We start from the raw sequence: 19,334 nt of genomic DNA on the forward strand, positions 1-19,334 counted from the left end.
CTCCGGGCCGGCCCCTACCGACCCCAACCCTCCTACCAGGCCCCATGCCGGCCCTTCCCGCCCTCCCGCCTTCCCAGGGCCGCGAGGTGGCCCCGATGTGGCGAGCCACCCCGGGCGTGCTCAGCGCGGGCCCCGTGGTGTCTCCGCAGGACGAGCTGGTCGCGCGCCGGGCGCCGCCGGGCATGGCCGCTGCCGGGAAGAGCGCCCCGCGGACCCCGCCGCCGCGCCTGCTGCTGCCCCTGCTGCTGCCCTTGCTGCTGCTGCCGGCGGCGTCCCGCGCGGGCGCCTCGGAGGAGGAGGAGGAGGTCCCGGCCGAGTGGGTCCTGCTGCACGTGGTGCAGGGGCAGGTGGGCGCGGGCAACTACAGCTACTTGCGGCTCAACCACGAGGGCCGCATCGTGCTGGCCATGCGCAGCCTCCGCGGCGACGCCGACCTGTACGTGTCGGACCGCACCCTGCACCCCAGCTTCGACGACTACGAGCTGCAGGCCGTCACCTGCGGCCGCGACGTGGTGGCCGTCCCCGCGCACTTCCAGCGGCCCGTGGGCATCGGCGTGTACGGGCACCCGTCGCACCGGGACAGCGAGTTCGAGATGAAGGTGTATTTCGACCGCACGGTCCAGCGGCACCCGTTCGGGGACCCCGCGTACTCGGACGGCGCGGAGGCGGGGCACACGCACGCCTACGAGCCGGAGGGCGCGTCGCGGGAGGAGGAGTCCCTGCTCTGGACCATCCTCCTCGGCGTCCTGAAGCTGCTCCTGGAGATCCTGTTCTGATCGGGCGCGGGGCCCCCGTCGCGCCGTCTGTGACCGTGGCGGCCGGACACCCCGTCCCGGGTGGGAACAGCCGGAAACTCCCGTCCCGGGTGGGACGGGAAATAAAGCCATACAGCGTGTTACCTCAGTGACCCCACACGCAGGAGAAGCGGCAAGCCCGGTACTTGTTTTCTCTTAAAGCCCAGAATCCCTGTGAGCCGTGTGCACAGTAAATGCCTCCCCTCCCCTGCACCAGCGTCAGGCGGAGCAGGAAGGCGGCGGGGACTCAGGTTTATGTAGAAGAAATCGCAGCAGCAGCCCCGCGCGGAGCAGAGTAAGAGCGCGACAGCGTGGTCACCGTGAGTCTAAAGTTCCGGTGTGTGAGCCAGTCTGCACCCTCGGCAGGAGGGACTGAGGCCCCCAAACCCCCAGGGAGGGCCCGCCTGCCCAGCAGGTGTTCCTGGCTTTTTTTAAAAAATATGTTTTTATTGATTTCAGAGAGGAAAGAAGAGGGAGAGACAGAAATATCAATGATGAGAGGAAATCATTGATCGGCTGCCTCCTGCACATTGGACCGAGCCCGCAACCCAGGCATGTGCCCCTGACCAGTCTCGAACCTGGGACCCTTCCGTCCGCAGGCCGACGCTCCATCCACTGAGCCACACCAGCTAGGGCCGGTGTTCCTGGCGGTAATGCCATTCTCACCCACTGCTCCCCAGCCCAGCTCTCCGCCTGCCTATTGTGAGTCTCCCATTACTAAACCATGTCGTGGTCCCCGTGGTAGGCCAGAAACAATAAAGATTAGGAAAACTGCCTAAAAATAATCGCAACTTCCAGGCCAATGGAGGAATAATTATTTCAAATGAAATCACCTAATACTTCCCTCTGAATTTCCAAAGAAGCCATGACACTAAGAGAGAAACCACCTTTTGGAAGACGAACTGTTTCTCTACCTGAAACTGGTTCCCAGGGTACGAGCAGCTTTTAACAGAAATGAGTCAACTTGCAGATTCTAAGCACAGAGTTCATTTCAAAAATCTTTTATTGGCATAAAAATGAGAACTGGAAATAAGGTGGCACCAAATAATTCACTTAAATGCATATTACAGTGTTGGGGTCGAGAAACTACTTTATCCCTCTTTGCTGTTTTTCCCCCTTCTGCCCACTTTCCTGGGTGTTGGGGGAGCTCGCTGACAACAGTCACAAATCCAGCGACCTAGGAGAAAAATGGTTAGTTAATAGAGAATGAAATGGAATTTTTTTAGGACTGAACTGTAAACCCATTGAGCTCTCCTTCCTTGCTATCACTAATGCTGCTCCTCTGGGTTTGTGGGAGGAAGGGCACTACTGCGTTCCTTAATTTAAGGAGAAAAATGTGAACTCCTTTGAAGATAATCAGTGTCATCAATGCCAAGTGACAGTCAGGCGGGGGGCGCGGGCAGAGCAGTGCTATGGACCTTTAGAACATCCTCACCCTTTCTGAAACCCAGCACTACAGGCTCAGGAAGTTCAGCCATTGGTACCGTAACATCCCCTGTTATGTCTCGCCCATTTCAGCCCTTTCGCTGCTGCTCACTGGCAGCTGTGTCTTAGCATCCTTGTCCTGGTGGGCGAGGCAGACACAGCTTTAAACTGACCGAGTGTCGACAGCACGGGGATCAGCTGCCCTCCGTGCTTGTCTGAATGACTGCAGGACTTCAGGTAGTTACCTAAGTTGCTTATTCTTAGTGATTCCCAGGAAGCGAAGTTCTGGCATTCTTACAGCGTCATGTACGTGTCAACTATGCAAGTGAGGTCTGACACTGCACAATTACGTGTGATGTTTCAGTCCAGATACTGTGATATATCCTTCAATTTTGTGTTCCTTCTAAAGTTACCTGGGTTGTTACGCTGCCTCAATTGATAGAAATCTGGACCAATATGTCCAAAGGCATAGGAATCATTTTAACTGTGTCCATGACATATGAAAATAAAATCAAGGCTTTGAAAAAAAGGGGTGCTGTCGCTTTAGCTATTTTAGTAGAAAACAGTGGCTCTTTCTACGCACTGAGCTCGACACCAAACCTGGACTAGTCACCCTGACACCACAGTGTCCTTGGCTGGGAGGGCCGGGCACGGACGGCGGGTGGATGTGCGGGGGAAGGGGGGGGGGGTCACAGCACAGGCCCACGTCACTGGCGTGTGCCGCCTTCAGGTCAGGGCTGGGAGAATCCCCTCGCAGGGGCCGGCCTTTCGTTTGTGGTCGTTACCTGATGGGATAGCACTGAGGCCCACACAGAACGTGTGGTAGCCCCTGTCACACACATCACAGAACATCATTTCCTCTTCATGGTGGGGCTGTCCACATATAATGCAAGTTTTACATTCCATGCACTGCCATGGGTAGGTCTTAATCATAGCAACAAGCTCCATGGTCATATCCAGGCAAGAAGGATGGCCTAAACCAAAACCAAGATTAGTAGGATTCACCAAGCACAGGGAATGTTTACCTTAAAATGGCTAATAAAATGCTAGCTGCTTTGTGAGTTCTCAAGAATGGCTGCTACGATGGTTAAGATCATCAAAGAGAAATGAAAATGCAGAGTTGAAGAAAATGCATGGACTTAACCTACGTCTTACAAATGACCCTTTAATACTTGGTAACTCTCTGGGGCAAGTCTAGCTGACAACTAACACGGGTGGTTAAAACGGCAAGCAGACAGGTGGTACTTACCGCTGTTCTCACACTGGGAGCAGTGTATAAGAGGTTCAGCCTTCCCTTTCTTGTTGGACTCCTTACCCTTCAGACAAATTCCACATAGAGCATTGGGAATGGCCTTTGGCTGGAAGGGTAGAAGAGGGCTATGAATTCATGCCAGAAGAACCTGCTGTGGGTTCAAAAGGAATTCTGTCACTATTGCCTCAACTTTACTTTGGTGACTCACTACTGAGGACCTTTTCGAAAGACGTAACTTGACTAAAGCCTCAGATTTCACCTTAAACTGTCAGCGGGGATCCCGCGTGAGGACTCCTGGGGCCTCCTGCGCCCTGTACAGCGAACCAGAGGGCAGACTACAACCACATGGGCACCATTCACCGAGGAGACCCAAGTTCCCGTGGCCCTTCCCACTCAGCCAGGCTCACTGAGGAGGAGACTCAGGGTGAGCAGCTTAGGCACAGGTTTTGTTTCAACACATTTGCCAAAGTTGTAAAACTGCATCTATGAAATCTAAGTTATAAAACCAAGTTTTTAACATTTTTTATTGAAAGACAGCTCATGCAGACTGTCATGTGCACAAATGTTTGTGGAAAACCAAGTTGTGAGATTATTTCCTTTGTACATCTAATAAATAATAAAAGAGCCCACATTTAGGGGCAAAGCATTCAGTATCTATAATAATAAAAAGGTAATATGCTAATTAGACCGGACGTCTTCCGGACGTCCTTCCTGACGAAGCCGGGGCCAGAGGGAAGCCAGCTGGGTCCCGGGTGCCTACAGGCAGCCCAAGGGAAGCCAGCCCAGGTCCCGGGTGGCGGAGGGAAGCCGGTGCCGGCAGCTGGGGGAAGGAAGGCCTACTCTTGCATGAATTTTCGTGCATCGGGTCTCTAGTAAGATATAAAACAAAGTTCTCAGACAAGAAAATAATTATCACTTAATAGAAATACACAGACACCCTTATATTTTGGGCACCATTCACTTCTCATATTAAAAGCATGCTCAATCCAATGGAGGCATTTGGGCTTTGAAAGAATCGGGGGCCCCGGGCATCAGAGCAGGGCAGGGGCACCGCACCCGACACCACCAGGCGGGAGGCGCTGAGCACTGCCTGGCGGGAGCGAGGCTCACTCGCGCTCCATGGGTAGGGGAGCGACGGGAGAAAAGGAAGAGGCGATATGGCCAAGTGCCTCTGGCACATCCATGTGTGGACATGGGGAGTGGAATCATTTTAAATAGAAGCCTAGCCAGATGCGTCTTGCATTTCCCTAACTGACTGAACCACAGAGAAGCCCAACAGAACTCTGACTTTGCATTTAGAATTCCATCTTTGGCACGGCTCACTGCCACCTTCAAACCTGTTCGCCTACGCAATTTGTTCTTAATTTACATTATTTAAGCATTTTTACTTTTCAAATTGTCTTTCTTTGCAAAAGATGACAGAGGCATTCAAAAATAATTTTTGTCTTATTTATTTTAAAAAGTCAACCTTATACATAAATATAATAAAAACAGTAACTCTAAACAATCACAAATAGCTCTACAAAATAATAAATACGGAAGTAAAACATACATATAAAACGACCGTTGCCTAACCTGCACCTCCTGTGCATCTTCATACCCTGCTCCCAGCGAGGGTCCTGCCACAGGCTCGCACCTCAGCCTGGAGTGTGGTGCCCTGTGGTCACAGCTACATTCTAAGCACCAGGCTCTCAGGCTCCCCTGCCTCCGTGAAAACAGCCAGGAAGCGCCCCCCAGGACCAAGTGCAGGTTCCGTTATGGTCAGACCTGTCACTGCCATCATGTACAGCGGAAGCGACCCCTCCATCTACCCAGATAAGAACCACCTGTTGGCTCCGTTACCGGCACTGCATGTGAAAGTCACGCTTCTCTAACACCCGCAGTTGAGGTCAGACACGCACTCGCCGTGCCGATGGCGACGCGTCCAGGAAGAAGCCGCACGACACGGAATTCTGTAAGGAGAGCGCCTCACAGGAGACCCTTACAGACGTCGAAAGGCTAGTCATTCACATTCTAGATCAATTCAAGTCCCACAATCACTGAAATACAACACATGAGGCACCTATGATAAAAGGGACGCCAAGGAAATCCTAGGTTTAACTTCTAAGCTTAACAGCATGTGTGTTAAACCACTTACAATTCTCCTTACCCGGCAGTCTTCATCTTGAGAACAGGGAGACGGGTGGAGGCGGAGGGGGAGCACATGAGCGGGCGCTTCCAGCATTTCCGAGATGCTGCCGGGCTCAGCACAGAAACCCTCTGTTCCCTCAGAAGCCAGTGTCTACGCCAGGACTCGGCCCGCGACAGCAGTCGGTCGCTAGGGGGGAGGCGTCTCAGGGACGGGGGATTCAGGGGAGCAGGATGGGGAGTGGGCAGAGCTCCCCAAAGAGCAATGAACAGAACACCCCTGGCATGTCTGATGATAATTCGGTTCCACTGTAACTACCGCAACCTCAGCTTCACTACTGACAAGAAAACTAATACTCATCCCAATAGTTCTCAGCACGCCAACCAAAGGCTCACAACACACCTGTTTTCCTGCTTAAAACGTAACCGAAGGTGAGTGAGACGTTCACGGTAGCACTAATACAGTTTAATTCTGTACTTGTGACGTGGGCCTGAGTCCTAGCAAGAATGCTTTAATCTCAGGTTAACGTAACCTAAACAACACTGACCTACGCGTTAAGGGCAAGCAAGACATCAGGTGCGTTTAAACATTTACATCCATGACCTTCGGCTTGAAGTATCCTAATATTTAGGCACATCTTGGCTTATTAATACTTTCATAGAGGTTAACTTTTGATAAATGTGTTCACATCAGGGTACTGAGTCTAATACTGGCCGTCCCAGACTGTGAAACGCTGACGCGGTTCCGTCCAGGAGGCCCAGTGCGTGTTCCGCAGCCAGGCTCCCGCCAGTCCGGACGGAGGGGATCTGTGCCCTCCACAGTCCGTCACCACAGCACGCGTCTCCATTCCAGCCCCACCCACGTCCCCCCACCCCCTGGCCGTGATTCCCGTGTCACTGACAGTCTCCACCCCGGCCAGTGCGCTCGCGGCCATTCCCCGCAGACCACAGCCCGCGTGTGGCACCCGCACGCTAACTTTCCAAACTTAATCTTTGGAGTTCATTTGCTTTTAGTGATTTAAGTGTTAACTTAAACCTTTAGTTTAAAAAATGATATAAGCTATACATGTGAATACAAGTATAAAAATCACGCAGCCACTGCCTATGAACAGCCCGGAAGCCAGCCCTGCTGGGTGACGCTGCATTGTCTGCCCGAGGCTGAAACACACAAGCGTGTCAGTTGATTACATAAAGGCATTTTCTAACCTAGTGTGGAATACACTGCTGAGCGCTGCTCCTTTCAGGGGAAGGCCGCGTGCGGGGGGCCGCCACGGGCCGAGGCTGGAGCTCCTGGGACCTGCTCTTCTCCCTCCAGTCCCAGCTCTGACTCAGGACAGCACTACAATTCTACTCGGCAAAACCTCCTCACCACCCACTGCTGACAGCCCTTTCAAACACCTTCCTAACCAACCACAGTAACAGGCACTCCAGACACTGTATGTTCACTTCACCACCCAAAACATGAACCTGTGCAGCCTCCCCCTACAAGCCGCCTAACCCTCCGAAGGGGACGGGGACATCGGGTGGAAATGACACCGTAGTATCGCCGACAGCCTGCTGCCCGACTCTGAGAGCAGCCAGACCAAACACGGAACAGGGTACCGAGCCGCTGCCCCACGAAACACTGTTCACACGCTCTGGCCCAGCGATGCTAACACCACGACTGCAGCCAGTCTTACTACCTCCCTCAGAGCCAGCGGAACCTGACGAGTGGCTGAAACCATCCCAGTCACAGCGGGCCCTCGACGGAGGCCGGCGCGGTGGCCCTTCTCCTACATACCAGGGTTCGCACGATGTCCGACAGCTACGGCCTTTACTCCGAGGAAACAAAGTGTAAAGTCCTGCCTAGAAAATAATTTTTTAAAAGCCCATACTTGCCTGCTGATTATTTAAAAGCAAAAAAAAAAAAGGTTCTCTTAGAAGCTGTACACATACAGAAAACAGAAGCTAAACCACAGCCAAAGTGACAGGAAGCCACCAGGAGACAGAGCCGACAGGAGGAGCGGACAGCACAGGCCAGAGGGGCGAGCGCGGCAGCAGCGGCTCCACCACGCGGAGGTTCAAGGCAAACATTTCAGGGAGAGGCTGGTCGGGAAGGAGGCTGGTCAGGGGCTTTTCTCTTCTACCTTGTACCCGGGGGCGGACTTGGGCAGCACCGAGCGCTTGGCAGCGTCCTTCCTCGGTGTGGCCGCTTTGTCCTTGGGCCGCGGTCTCCCCGGGAGAGGCTCCTCCTGGCTGTCGGGAAGGCCTTCGCCCTCGGACACGTTGCCGGAGGAGCTGTCCTGCGGGCAAAGGCACATTCCTTGGCATTCACACAGGTTTGAGGGAATCGTGAAAACCACAGAACACATTCCAACAATCTTTCACGTTCCATCGACTTACAAACGACGAGATAATTCTAAATACAGGAAACGTCGTCTGGTGGAGACTCACAACGAGCCAAGGCAGGAGTCACGCACCTGTCGCATCAGCCCGTCTCCCCAGGGACAGTCGCCTCCGCGGCCATGGCAGCCCAGGCCGCGCACCGCGCCACGGGAGCAGCTCGCTCCATGCAACAGTATCGCTTAAAAAGAAACTTCTAGACGTGCACGGGCATTCTGCTGAGGGACAGGGGTCACGGAGCGAGCTCGCCCTGCACACGTGTCTCCTGGTAGACGCGTGGGGCCAGGTCACCGACATAGTTTCGATGCTCAAAGTTTAGGAGTTCAGTATCTGGTCACTTAATTCACTTTTTACCTTAATACTTCCTGCTTAAAGCGGCAACGTTATGTTCATATAAACTACGAAAACTGGAAATTAAAATGCCATGTCTGCACACGCAGACACCCAGTCACTCGCAACACACGGACCCTGGTTTTACAAAACAACTGGATTACACTGTGTGCACGTGTGTGAACTGTGCCTTATTTTTTTAAGCGTTATGTGCATTTCGTCACATAATTAAGTGTTCTCTGGACTGTGTTTCCATCATGTAATGTAACACATTGCCCCACTGTGAACATGAGATTCACCTCTAGTTTCCACAGTAAAAAATACTATTAACACGCCAACGGACATCTGTTTTCTAATTAAATTTTGTCAGCATCTGACTGGGTCCCTTGGGCACAGTTTTAGTGTATTTGTGATGGATCGCTTGCTGCGGAACTTGTCCACCTTGGCATAAGCTGTCGCAGTGCCCTCCGAGATGTTGGCTTACTTACACCCCCACTAGCAGCGTGGCCGGCGCGACAGGAGGAGGGGCGTCACGGCGCTAACTGGGCGGCCTCCTTGTGAACACGGCCGGTCACTAACCGTGTTTCAGCCGCCACTGCCCGCCCAACGGCAGCACCTGTCAGGTTCGGGGGCCGCGGAGAAGCAGGGAGGAGTAATCAGAACCTGTCCTGCACTCCACAGCGCACACTGATGGCCAATGCATTTCGCTGGAAAAAACCTCATCCAGGAAAACCCACCGGCATAACGGAACCTCAGCGTTTCCCTAAAGGAGCCTGACATCACACTCAGGCAACAGGACACCGGGAAGGCGCGCCCCACACCGACGGCGCAGTGCCGGCTGTCACCAGGTGCAGCACCCCAGCCTGCGCTGCTGTGGCAACGACCAGGGCAACATGAGGCTCACAGAGGCCGTGCAGCTCGTCTACACGCAACTGCCGTTTTCAGACTGAGGACGGCGACACCAGTGGGACTTCACGCTCCAGGCAAGCAACCAGCACCCGTGCAAGGGAAAGGAGACGCCTCCCCAGGACTGAGGTTCTCACCGAAGTGCCCTTGTTCCTCCTCTTCTCGTCACCGCGCCCGTCCTCGGCATCGTCCGAGTCGCCGTCGCTGTCGAGCGCGGGCAGCTCCGGATCCAGCGGCGGCTCGTAAAGAGCCGTGTTCAGTGGCAAGTAGCGCAGCTCATCTGGCGAGTACCTGGAGGCAGAGATGTGCAGGTCCCTTCACTGTTAACAGGAACGGCTCATCTTCGAGCTGTGAAGAGCCTCCACCTTCTCAACGAACCCCAAATACTTGTGAGGAACGATGAGAGGCAGTAAGTGAGCCTTCCTTTTGAGGACCCAGGAGGGACAATAAATAAAGGCATGAACACGTGTCCACGAGACCGAGTGTAAAACAGGCACTGATTCTTAACTGCCAAACGATGCCTCCTTATCCTCAGCCCCGAAACCAAACAAAACTAAACAAAAATGCCGGCAGACAAGGTGAAGCTGCAGCAGCACGGATCCTACAAGGACCCCTCCCCAGGCCCGGCCCGTGTGCTCTCCCAATCACACGCAGAGGGGACACGGAGGGTGGAGTGAACCAGCCCGTGTGAGTCGTGGCAGCGCCTGGTCCTTGACGCTGATTAAGAAAACATTCAGGCCCAGCCAGTGTGCTCAGTGGCTGAGCATCAACCTATGAACCAGGAGGTCAGGGTTCGATTCCCGGTCAGGGCACAGGCCCGGGTTGTGGGCTCCATCCCCAGTGGGGGGCGTGCAGGAGGCAGTTGATGGATATTTCTCTCTCTCTCTCCCTCTCTGAAATCAAAGAAATAAAATAAAAAGAAAAATGTTCAGCAGCAAGTTATAGAAAGCAACTAGTGAAGCCTGTGCTCTAGGAAAGGGAATCTCCATGTCACCTGCACGGGGTGGGACGGCACCGCCAGCTGACCGCACACCCGGTGGGCGCTCCCCGTGACCAGTCGCCGCACCAGCCGCCCCCTCAACTACGACATCACACCCAAAGCACATGGCTTGGTACCCAGAAACTTTTAAAGATCTCGCTGACCCATGATTTAAATGTGACTTGCAAACAGTATTGTCCTGTCGTCTATGTAGACACTACTCTCCAGGGCACCTTCTCTGTCCGAAGGAAATGGGTCTAAAGCCGAAGCAGAGGCCGAGGGTCTGACACTCGACCCTGTCAGTGCTGGTCCTGGTCTCACTCAGGCCGGGAGGGAGATGGGGTGGAGAGGAGCCAGGCCAGGCGAGGCCAGGGCAGGGGTGCGGCTGCAGCCCAGGGCGTGCCCGCCCTGCATGTCCTGGGCAGGCAAAGCCCTGGCTTCTCAACTTGATCTGCACGTGGCCCGGAGGCTGCCGTGAGAGGAGCCCCAGGTCTGGGCTGTGCCCGCGCCTGCCTTCCCCTCACGTCCTCGTGGCTCCAGTGCTGCGGGGCACGCACTCACTCCAGGGAGCCTGCCCACAGAACGGGAAGTGGGCAAGGAGGGAGCCGCCAGGCTCCGCCAGCAGATGCTCCACCTGAAAGCAAGTCCTGGCTGAAGGGAGTTCCCACCACAGACCCAGGAGGCAGAGCACAGCACAGACACAGACCTCGGACACGCAGGGAGGTGGGAGCCAAACCCTGAGGAGGCCCTCTACGGTCCGAGGTGCCCAGCATCCAATGCGGACGGTCAAGAAGCACTGCCCACCTTTTGTAATATTCCTGGAACTGTCCGGGGATGAGGGCCACCGGGTAGGAGCTGACCTTGGTCCGCTCTGTTGGTAACACCTTGTACTTCCCTTGAGGCACCTGGATGACCTGGGGGACGGGAAGAGCAACACAGAACTGAGCCCAGGCTCGGACCACGGCGCCAGGGGAAGGCCCTCGCTGCACGCCCCCCGAAGCCAAACCAGAAGAGAGTGAGGAGCTCCGCCCAGGGGCACAGTGGAGTCTCCCGCTCTACAGGGGGCTCAGTCCCTCTCCCGCGGCCGCTCCGGAGGGAAGGCACCCCCACCCACTTCACAGCCCTGTGGCCCGGCAGCTCCCAGCCTCTGCAGCTCAACGTCCTGGTCTGGGAAATGGAAGGAAAACCACTTCCAACCTCACAGGCAGTGAAGGTCAGGGAACTGATAGGGAAATCTGACCACCACCCTCAGAGCACACAGGAGGCATCAGTCCCTGCAGCAGAATGCACTCCACAAAGCAAAGACACTGCACACGGGGACACACACATGCACATGCGCACGCACAAGCACACCCACACTTTCAAACATCCATATATGCACACGCATGCACACGCATGCATGTGCACACACAAGCATGCATGCTCCACATAAACGTGTGCGCACACATGCAGTCACACCCATAAGTGCATGTGTGCACATGTGCATGCGTGCGCACGCGTGTATGTGTGTATACACACACGCGCATACCTGCACAGACATGCACATGCGCACACAAACACACGCACACACGTAACCTTAGCATCATCGGGCCGTCCTTCACAATGACAGCCTAAGTTCTGGGAGAAAGGACCGGCGCTGGCACAGAGTGGGACAGGGATAAGCAGGAAGCGAGGTGGGGGCTGCGAGAGGCGGTGCCTACGTGTGTCTGTAAGTCGAAGTAGGCCCTCCTCTCCTCCATGCGCTCCCGGTTCAGGCTGCTGTTGAACTCGGCGGCTTTCTTGGCGGCTTTCTTGATGTACTCGGGCACTTTGCTGGCTTCCACTTTCTGCGTATTCTGCTGCTGCATTTGCTGAGATAAAAACATGGCCGCTGGCAGTCACACATCACCTCACAAAGTGTCGTCTCCCAAACCCAGGAGGCGATGCCAGCCGCCTGGACACTCACCGAGTACTCCTTGTAGTGGTCCGTGATGCGCTGGCGTTCTTTCTCTTGCAGAATAACTGAATACTCAGCATGTTTTGCTGGATATTCTTTAATCATTAAATCAATCACTTCATCACTGCGTAATGCAGTTAAACCTATTTTAGACCAAAAACAGGTTAAGAAACCCAATTAAAGTTAAATGAGCAAAACCACTTTTTACAATGTGCTTCTCATTCAAACTACTCTGCACATACAAGCCTTCCATCAATCAAGCAAAACATTTCAATACGTTTGAGAATAATAAAAATAAATTCATAATATAAAGTCAAACAATTAAAGAGAAATAAATTACCAACATTGCAAAGGCAAAAATATCAATTTCTCTGCAAAATGCTTCTTTTGTACGATCTTATGTTCTATAAACATCTATCCCTTTACTAGAACAACGGCTAAATGATCATGTATACTAACGAGTGGCAATAACATAGGATGTCAGATGAAAAAAACAAAGAATTTTCAATATACAGTGGGGCCTTGACTTACGAGTGTCCCGACTAATGAGTTTTTTGAGATACCAGCTGTCTCTCAGCCGATTTTTTGCATTGAATTGATAGAGTAATTTGAGTTTACGAGCTCCTTAACGATCTTGGTCTCTGAACGAATTAAACTCGTAAGTCCAGACCCCACTGTATCACAGTTCTTAGTCTTAAAGCGCTGGCACACAAGTCAGACGGGCAACTTCCAAATATCACAGCATCAGATGATAACAACTGCTGAGATAAATTCCTCGCTTGTATTAAAAGTAGCCATGCTGCATTAACATATTTGTAAAAGGGAAATTACAAGTAAAGCATGGAGGTAACTATTCGGAACTAAAAATGGAACAAAATGTGCCTTTTAAGAGAGATGGATCAATACTTCTAAAAAGTACCAAACAAATCTTGCACATAAAACACACACTCTTTAACACTTATGTGACTGTTATTAGAAAATGGTAGTCACTAAATACACCGTTCTCCTTCTTATTTTAACAGTAATCAAAAATAAAGTAAATAACTTGGCATTAAAATAATTCAGTGTATTTTATTAATGTTGTAGGATGTTTTAGGAAAAGGATAAGCACTCATCCAACACCACCTCACGGGAACGCCTGTTACCTAGGGTGCACTGCGTCTCCGTGATGACGTTCAGCTCTCGCAGGTAGAGTTTCTCCTTATGAGACAAATCTCGTCGCTCTAAATCTCCAGAAAAAAATAAAGACAAAGGACTATTAAAAGGAGTTGTTTGCTTGTGTAACATTATGCATTTGTAACATTTTTAAAAGCTAAAAACACTTTTTAAAAGTATTAAAAAGTTAAAATGTTCCAAGACTTTAAAAAGTACTTCATGTTATATATTCCAAGTGTTATACACAGAATCCATCTTTAAATTCAAGAAGTAAAATTTAAAATGAAACTCAAAATAGAATAACTCAAAACAAGCAGGTACATCGCCAATCCCGTTCAAACAGCTGAAGGATGTAGCCCTTCTCGCATTCGGACCCTGTGCATGTACGTAGCCGCCGCCTCTTCTCGGGCTGCGAAGCAAAGCCCTTGGCTCATGTCGCTATACAATTATTTTTCTAAAAGTTTCCCCGGGAAACTTATCACCCTTGTTTTGCTTTTCAATCAGTTTAGAAGGCAAAGGAACAAACTGATACACAGAGAGGTGCTGGGAGGCCAGAAGTGAGCGGAGATCGGCCAGCAGAGGAACATAAGCACATAGATAATCCACACTCAGCCCAACAAAAACATCACTATCATTACAGTCAGATCAACCTGTTACAGGAACTGAGACTCGGTACCTGGGTACTTCCGTTTGAAGGAGGTCACCCCCAGGTACTCGCTGACCTGCTCCTGAAGCATGCAGTACTCTCCCGTCTCATCGGGCGGCCATTTGTACTCGATCAAGTTTTCTGCTGGGTAGTAGCTAAAGCTAGACACAGATACACATTATGCCTTACATGTGGCTTTTATGCAATGTTATTTTTAAGGTTATTTTTTTTTGCCTGGCCTGTGTGGCTCAGTGGTTGAGCACTGACCTATGAACCAGGAGGTGATGGTTCCATTGATTCCTGGTCAGGGCACATGCCCGGGTTGCAGGCTAGGTCCCCAGTAGGGGGCGTGCAGGAGGCAGCGGGTCAATGATTCTCTCTCATCATTGATGGTTCTATCTCTCTCCCTCTCCCTTACCCTCTGAAATCAATAAAAATATATTTAAAACAAAAAAGAAAGAAACAGCCGAACCGGTTTGGCTCAGTGGATAGAGCATCAGCCTGCGGACTGAAGGGTCCCAGGTTCGATTCCGGTCAAGGGCATGTACCTTGGTTGTGGGCACATCCCTACTGGGGGGCGTACAGGAGGCAGCTGATCGATCTCTCTCATCGATGTTTCTAACTCTCTATCCCTCTCCCTTCTTCTCTGTAAAAAATCAATAAAATATATTTTTTTAAAAAAAAAAAAAAAGAAAGATACATCCATCGACTGACTGCCTCCTGCACGCCCCCCACTGGAAATAGAGCCCTAAATCCCGGGCATGTGCCCTGTGAACTGGAATCAAACGCGCAACCTCACGGTGCACAGGATGACGCCCAACCCACTGAGCAACACCAGCCAGGACTGAAAAACTATTTTAATTATTTAACTCTCAGTCTTCCAGAACACAGCAATACAACGACATCCCCAGGATTTCGTATGTTATCACAGGAAACCACGCAGCAGGTGGAGGGAAAGGAACCACCACCTGGAACGCCAAAACAAAGGGCGATGGGAACACTGCCCTCCGCACACCACAAAGAACCAAGCCTCGAGCGGTAAGGCCAAAGCGGGTGGAGGCACCAGTTCCGAGTTCTCTCTCGTGAGCTTGACACCCTCAGCTGCTATTTCATCCACTCCAGATGTGAAGTGAGTCTCTAGAAGCTGAGAAAGCAGGACTGTAAAAACCTATTTCTCAATAAACTGAACTATAACCCATAATTATTTGTTCTCACTGACGCCACAAATCCAGAGGCAAAGACCGGGCCTCGTGTGCTGGGGCAGTGCCCTGCGGATCAGCCCCCATCCTCAACCGCAGACGACAGCTTCCTGGGCCCAGGCCGACCCAACCTCTGAATCTCCTCAGCGGGTACCAGAGGCAGGAAGGTGACACGACGTTAGGCATCAATCCAGTAAAAAGTAATGAACAAAAAGAACATTTTCTCCAACATGGTGCTGGGACACTGGACCCTGACCTCATATTACATACAAAAATTAACTCAAAAAATGGATCAACAACCTAAATATAAGAACTAAAACTAGAAAACTCTTAGACGTAAACATAGGAGGTAAATAGGTTCTAGATATGATGCTAAAAAGCACAAGCAAAAAAAAGATAACGAGGAATTTGGCAAAATTTAAATACTTGTGCATGAAAGGACATAATTGACAGAATGAAAAGACAGCCCACAAAATGAGAGAAAATATTTGCAAATTGTGTACCTGATAAGAGATTAATATCCAGAAGATATAAAAAACTGCAACTCAACAACAAAAAAACAAGCAATCCAATTTAAAAATGGGCAAAAAAACTTGAACAGACATTTCTCCAAAGAAGATATACAAGAGGGAAAAGCACATGAAATGATGCTCGACATCATTCGTCATTATGGAAGTTCAAATCAAATCGCAATGAGATACCACTCCATGGCTTTAAAATAGCTACTCAAAAAAAACACCAGAAAATAACTGGACCCTGAGAAAGATACCTGCGAAAAAGGGCTTCCGGTGGCTCCACTGGGCTTAAATTTAAAAACATAAAACGAATTTAAAAACATAAAACGAATTTAAAAAGAGCCTCGCAAACATTTCTGCACAGGGGCCTCTCCTGCAAACCCCACATCCGGAGGAGCCTGCAGGGGCTGCCTGCCTGTTCCTGCGCCTGAGCCTGAGCCGGCCCTTACAAGTTCCCTGGCTCCCATTTCAACCAATAGGACGGAGGCTTTCCCGTCCATTCCTGTGGGACAGCCATATCCATCACCTTCTTCACCGACCAATCAGAGCATCTCTTATCTGCCCAATCAGGACAGTGACTTTCGGCCTAATCAATCTGTAAGGATTTGGAGCCCTCATTTACAGGACAGACCAACCAGGGACTAGGGGTGGGAATTCTGTCTCCATAAGCCAGCTTCCCTCTGCCTCAAGCTGCCACCTAAGCCTGAACTGTGTTTCCCCCACTGAGTGGTTTCCTGGAGGGGAGCCTGGTCCCAGGGCGGCTGTTTGCACTGAATGAAGTTTCCTTCGCTGCACCCCAAATTGGGAATTACTATTGGCATTGAATTGACCCCAATGACCTTCGGCTGACATAAACTGATAAGGATAGGAAATTGGAAACTTGGTACACTCTGGGTAGGAATATGACATGGTGCGTTTCCTGTGGAAAACATAGAATTACCATAAACTCTAACCAGGACTAGAACACAGGACTCTGAACAGGTACGTATATACCAATGTTCACAGCAACATGATTACAACCAAAAGGTGGGAAGAACCCAACGTCCATGAGCGGAAGAATGGCTAAGCGAACACGGTACCCCCATACCACGCAGTATCGTTCAGCCGTAAAGACAAGTCTGATCCATGCCACTACATGGATGTGCTTTGAAGACACAGCCAGACACAAAATGAACATTGTATAATTCCACTTCCACCAGGTGCCTCAAACACGCACATTCATAATGACACAGTGCTGGCTGCCAGGGGCTGGGGAGCAGGGAAACGAGAATTTCTAGTGCTTGATGGTCATGCAGTTTCTGCTTTTGGTGGTGAAAACGTTTTGGAAATGGGTGGTGGTGATGGCTAGACGACACTATGAATGGAATTAATGCCACTGAACTATACACTTTAAAATAGTTTAAATGGTGAATTTTATGTGCATTTTACCAAATTAAAAAAAAATTGCACTGAGAACAAAAGCCACTTTGGTGTCACACTGTAAAACATGACAAACATACTCTACAATTTTTGAGAACGGCCTCTTCCAGGGCTGGGGGCGGAGGAGGGAGAGCAAAGCAGAGGAGAGAAACACACCACAGAGCTATGACAAGCCACGAGGGACAGTACCTGAGGTCCTGGCTGGAGGTCTCGCAGCTCCGGGAGCTGTCTCCGGAGCCCATCCGCCTCCTTTTGCATGGCTGGGTCCCGTCATTTGAATTATCTTCATTGTCATCCTAAACATGTTAAAGATTAAACAGTCAGAGAACAAATAATACGGAAGAAAGGTACTTCCCAGACTGGTTACAAGACTCAGAGACTTTCGAAGGACAACTGGTTATACAAATGTTAACTTTCTATTATAATTAACAAGAGGCCTAGAATGTGGTATGGGCAAGACCTGGAAAAAGCTAAAAAACTCATCTTCAATACAATTTAAAAAAACAACCTTTCAATTTACCTATAAATCTAAATCTACTTTTGCTTTCTTACCAACTGAGGTTACAACCAAGGTTAAAATGCCTTCTAGTTTAATGAAAATTAACGTGAAATTGCTGATACTCAAAATTCAAGCAAGCCTCCTATCCCAGCTAAAAGTAAAGTATATGGATCATTTAGTGTTTAATTCAAATTACAGTTGGTTTACAGGACTATCTTAATTGGCTGTTTTAGGAACTTATATCTCAGAGGACACACAAGGACTAGAAAGAGGTTACCAACCCTGTTAATTTTCTTCTTACGTAGCAAAAATTTAGCAAAAACATCTATATGTATAAAAGGCTACCCAGAACCAGAGAGGAGGGAGCCCGATTCCTCGTGGGGCCGAACGTTCCACCTTTGGCCGTGGGTTATGTTGAGAAAGGGTGAACAGCAATATTAAAATATTTCTTCTAATTAATTTCCTTTCAAAGTGCACGAATCCGTGCACAGGGCCACCAGTTACCTGATAAGAGTCATCACTCTACATGGCAACTCCCTCCCCACACAAAAAAAGAGGCTTAAACCAATGAAGGTGACATCACCCATTACGTCACAATAATATCAAGGCGGTAAGTCGGACCATTACATTAAGAAAATGAATGCGGTATCCAATGTCAGGGAATGTATTTACTCACATATTAGCTAAAGCTTAATGAATAGAAGGCTTAACAGAGATTTCTTTTAAAAAGCCTGGGTAGTGCGGCTTTCTGGGACTGGTATTATTCTGTGAAATACACATTAGAAGGAGAGGAAGCCTGCAGAAGCCGATGAAGAGGCAGCGAGGGCTCCTGGTCCGCACGACCGGCCGGCTGCTGGGAGCGGGCTGGACCCGGCCCTCCCGGGCGAGGGGAGCCCTCCGGAGCCCCCCGTGTGCAGACCTGAGCCAGGGCGCCCGTGGGACTTGGCTAACAAGAGGGTTAAACTAGTTCATACACAGGAGCGTTTAGGAGCGTTTATTCTGGCAAAATAACCCAGCGCCCATGAAAAGGGAGTTAATATAATGACAACGATAACGAGAAAGTCTCCAACGGCTCCAGCCGTTAGGAATTCGCTCCGCTTCTCCCCAGAAAGTAAATGTACAGAAATTCCCCCTTCGGCTCGTACAGTGAGCATTTCAGTAAAGAGCCTCGTGCGCCCTAAGACACCCGGCGGGCGGGGGGCCGTCTACCCCGGTCCCCGAACACGCGGGCAACCGCGTCCGCAGGGAAGCGCCTCACACTCAGTCCTCGGCCCTGGGCGCATCCAGAGGCTGCTGGTTCCTATTGCACTGATGCCCGGGGTTTTAAGGGTTTTTGCGTCAATTTGTTGACATTTTCATTGGCTGAGCAATGGGAGCCTCGGGAGAGACCGGAAGTGAGAACGCCGGGTCCTCGGGGCGGCGGGACGCCTTTCCTCCGCTGACACAGGACTCGCGACCCGAACCTCAGGCGGGGGCCGCACCCCGGGGGCGCCAGCTCCGACCCGGGAGCCCGCGTGACCCGGACCCGCCCGGCCGCCGCCGCGGGCCTCCTCCCGCCTCCCCGGCCTCCGCTCCAGGCGGGGGGCGCGCGGCTCGCGTCACTTCCTCCCTCCCCGCGGGTTCAAACCGCGGCCCGGCGCCGGCACCTGCGAGCCGCACCCCCAGGAGGGGGACCCCCAAGGAAAGGCCCCGGGACGCGCGGGGGGACTCGCCTGGGGTCCAGGGCCGCCCAGCCCCGGGAGCAAACAAGCACGCAGGCCCGTCCCGCGG

General features: G+C 51.3%; 2 protein-coding genes across 5 annotated transcripts in view; one reads left to right on the top strand and one right to left on the bottom strand.

Moving 5' to 3' along the window:
• The first annotated feature begins 77 nt into the window (after nt 1-77).
• Nucleotides 78-2,748, top strand: CUNH6orf120 (chromosome unknown C6orf120 homolog). Its single transcript, XM_023746803.1, has one exon. The coding sequence runs from the start codon at nt 96-98 to the stop codon at nt 774-776; it is 681 nt and encodes a 226-aa protein (XP_023602571.1). The 5' UTR covers nt 78-95; the 3' UTR covers nt 777-2,748.
• The window catches only part of PHF10 (PHD finger protein 10), a 38,191-nt gene continuing 20,636 nt past the window's right edge, over nt 1,780-19,334 (bottom strand). For 3 of the 4 annotated variants that reach the window (XM_023746799.1, XM_023746801.1, XM_014447969.2), the window contains 11 exons: nt 17,255-17,361; nt 13,963-14,093; nt 13,277-13,360; nt 12,141-12,274; nt 11,896-12,045; nt 11,000-11,109; nt 9,354-9,507; nt 7,725-7,880; nt 3,469-3,577; nt 3,005-3,193; nt 1,780-1,971 (listed from right to left, as the gene is read on the bottom strand). In XM_023746799.1, coding sequence (XP_023602567.1) covers nt 1,886-1,971; nt 3,005-3,193; nt 3,469-3,577; nt 7,725-7,880; nt 9,354-9,507; nt 11,000-11,109; nt 11,896-12,045; nt 12,141-12,274; nt 13,277-13,360; nt 13,963-14,093; nt 17,255-17,361 — 1,410 coding nt within the window. In that variant the 3' untranslated portion in view covers nt 1,780-1,885. The remainder of the gene's footprint in view (nt 1,972-3,004; nt 3,194-3,468; nt 3,578-7,724; nt 7,881-9,353; nt 9,508-10,999; nt 11,110-11,895; nt 12,046-12,140; nt 12,275-13,276; nt 13,361-13,962; nt 14,094-17,254; nt 17,362-19,334) is intronic. The other variant, XM_023746800.1, reaches the window with a different exon arrangement.

Source organism: Myotis lucifugus, unplaced genomic scaffold (genome assembly GCF_000147115.1).
Source record: "Myotis lucifugus unplaced genomic scaffold, Myoluc2.0 scaffold_733, whole genome shotgun sequence".
Lineage (NCBI taxonomy): Eukaryota > Metazoa > Chordata > Mammalia > Chiroptera > Vespertilionidae > Myotis > Myotis lucifugus.

Excerpts from the sequence above, each read along its gene's own strand:
- CUNH6orf120 (XM_023746803.1), top strand. The coding sequence starts at position 96 with ATGTGGCGAGCCACCCCGGGCGTGCTCAGCGCGGGCCCCGTGGTGTCT.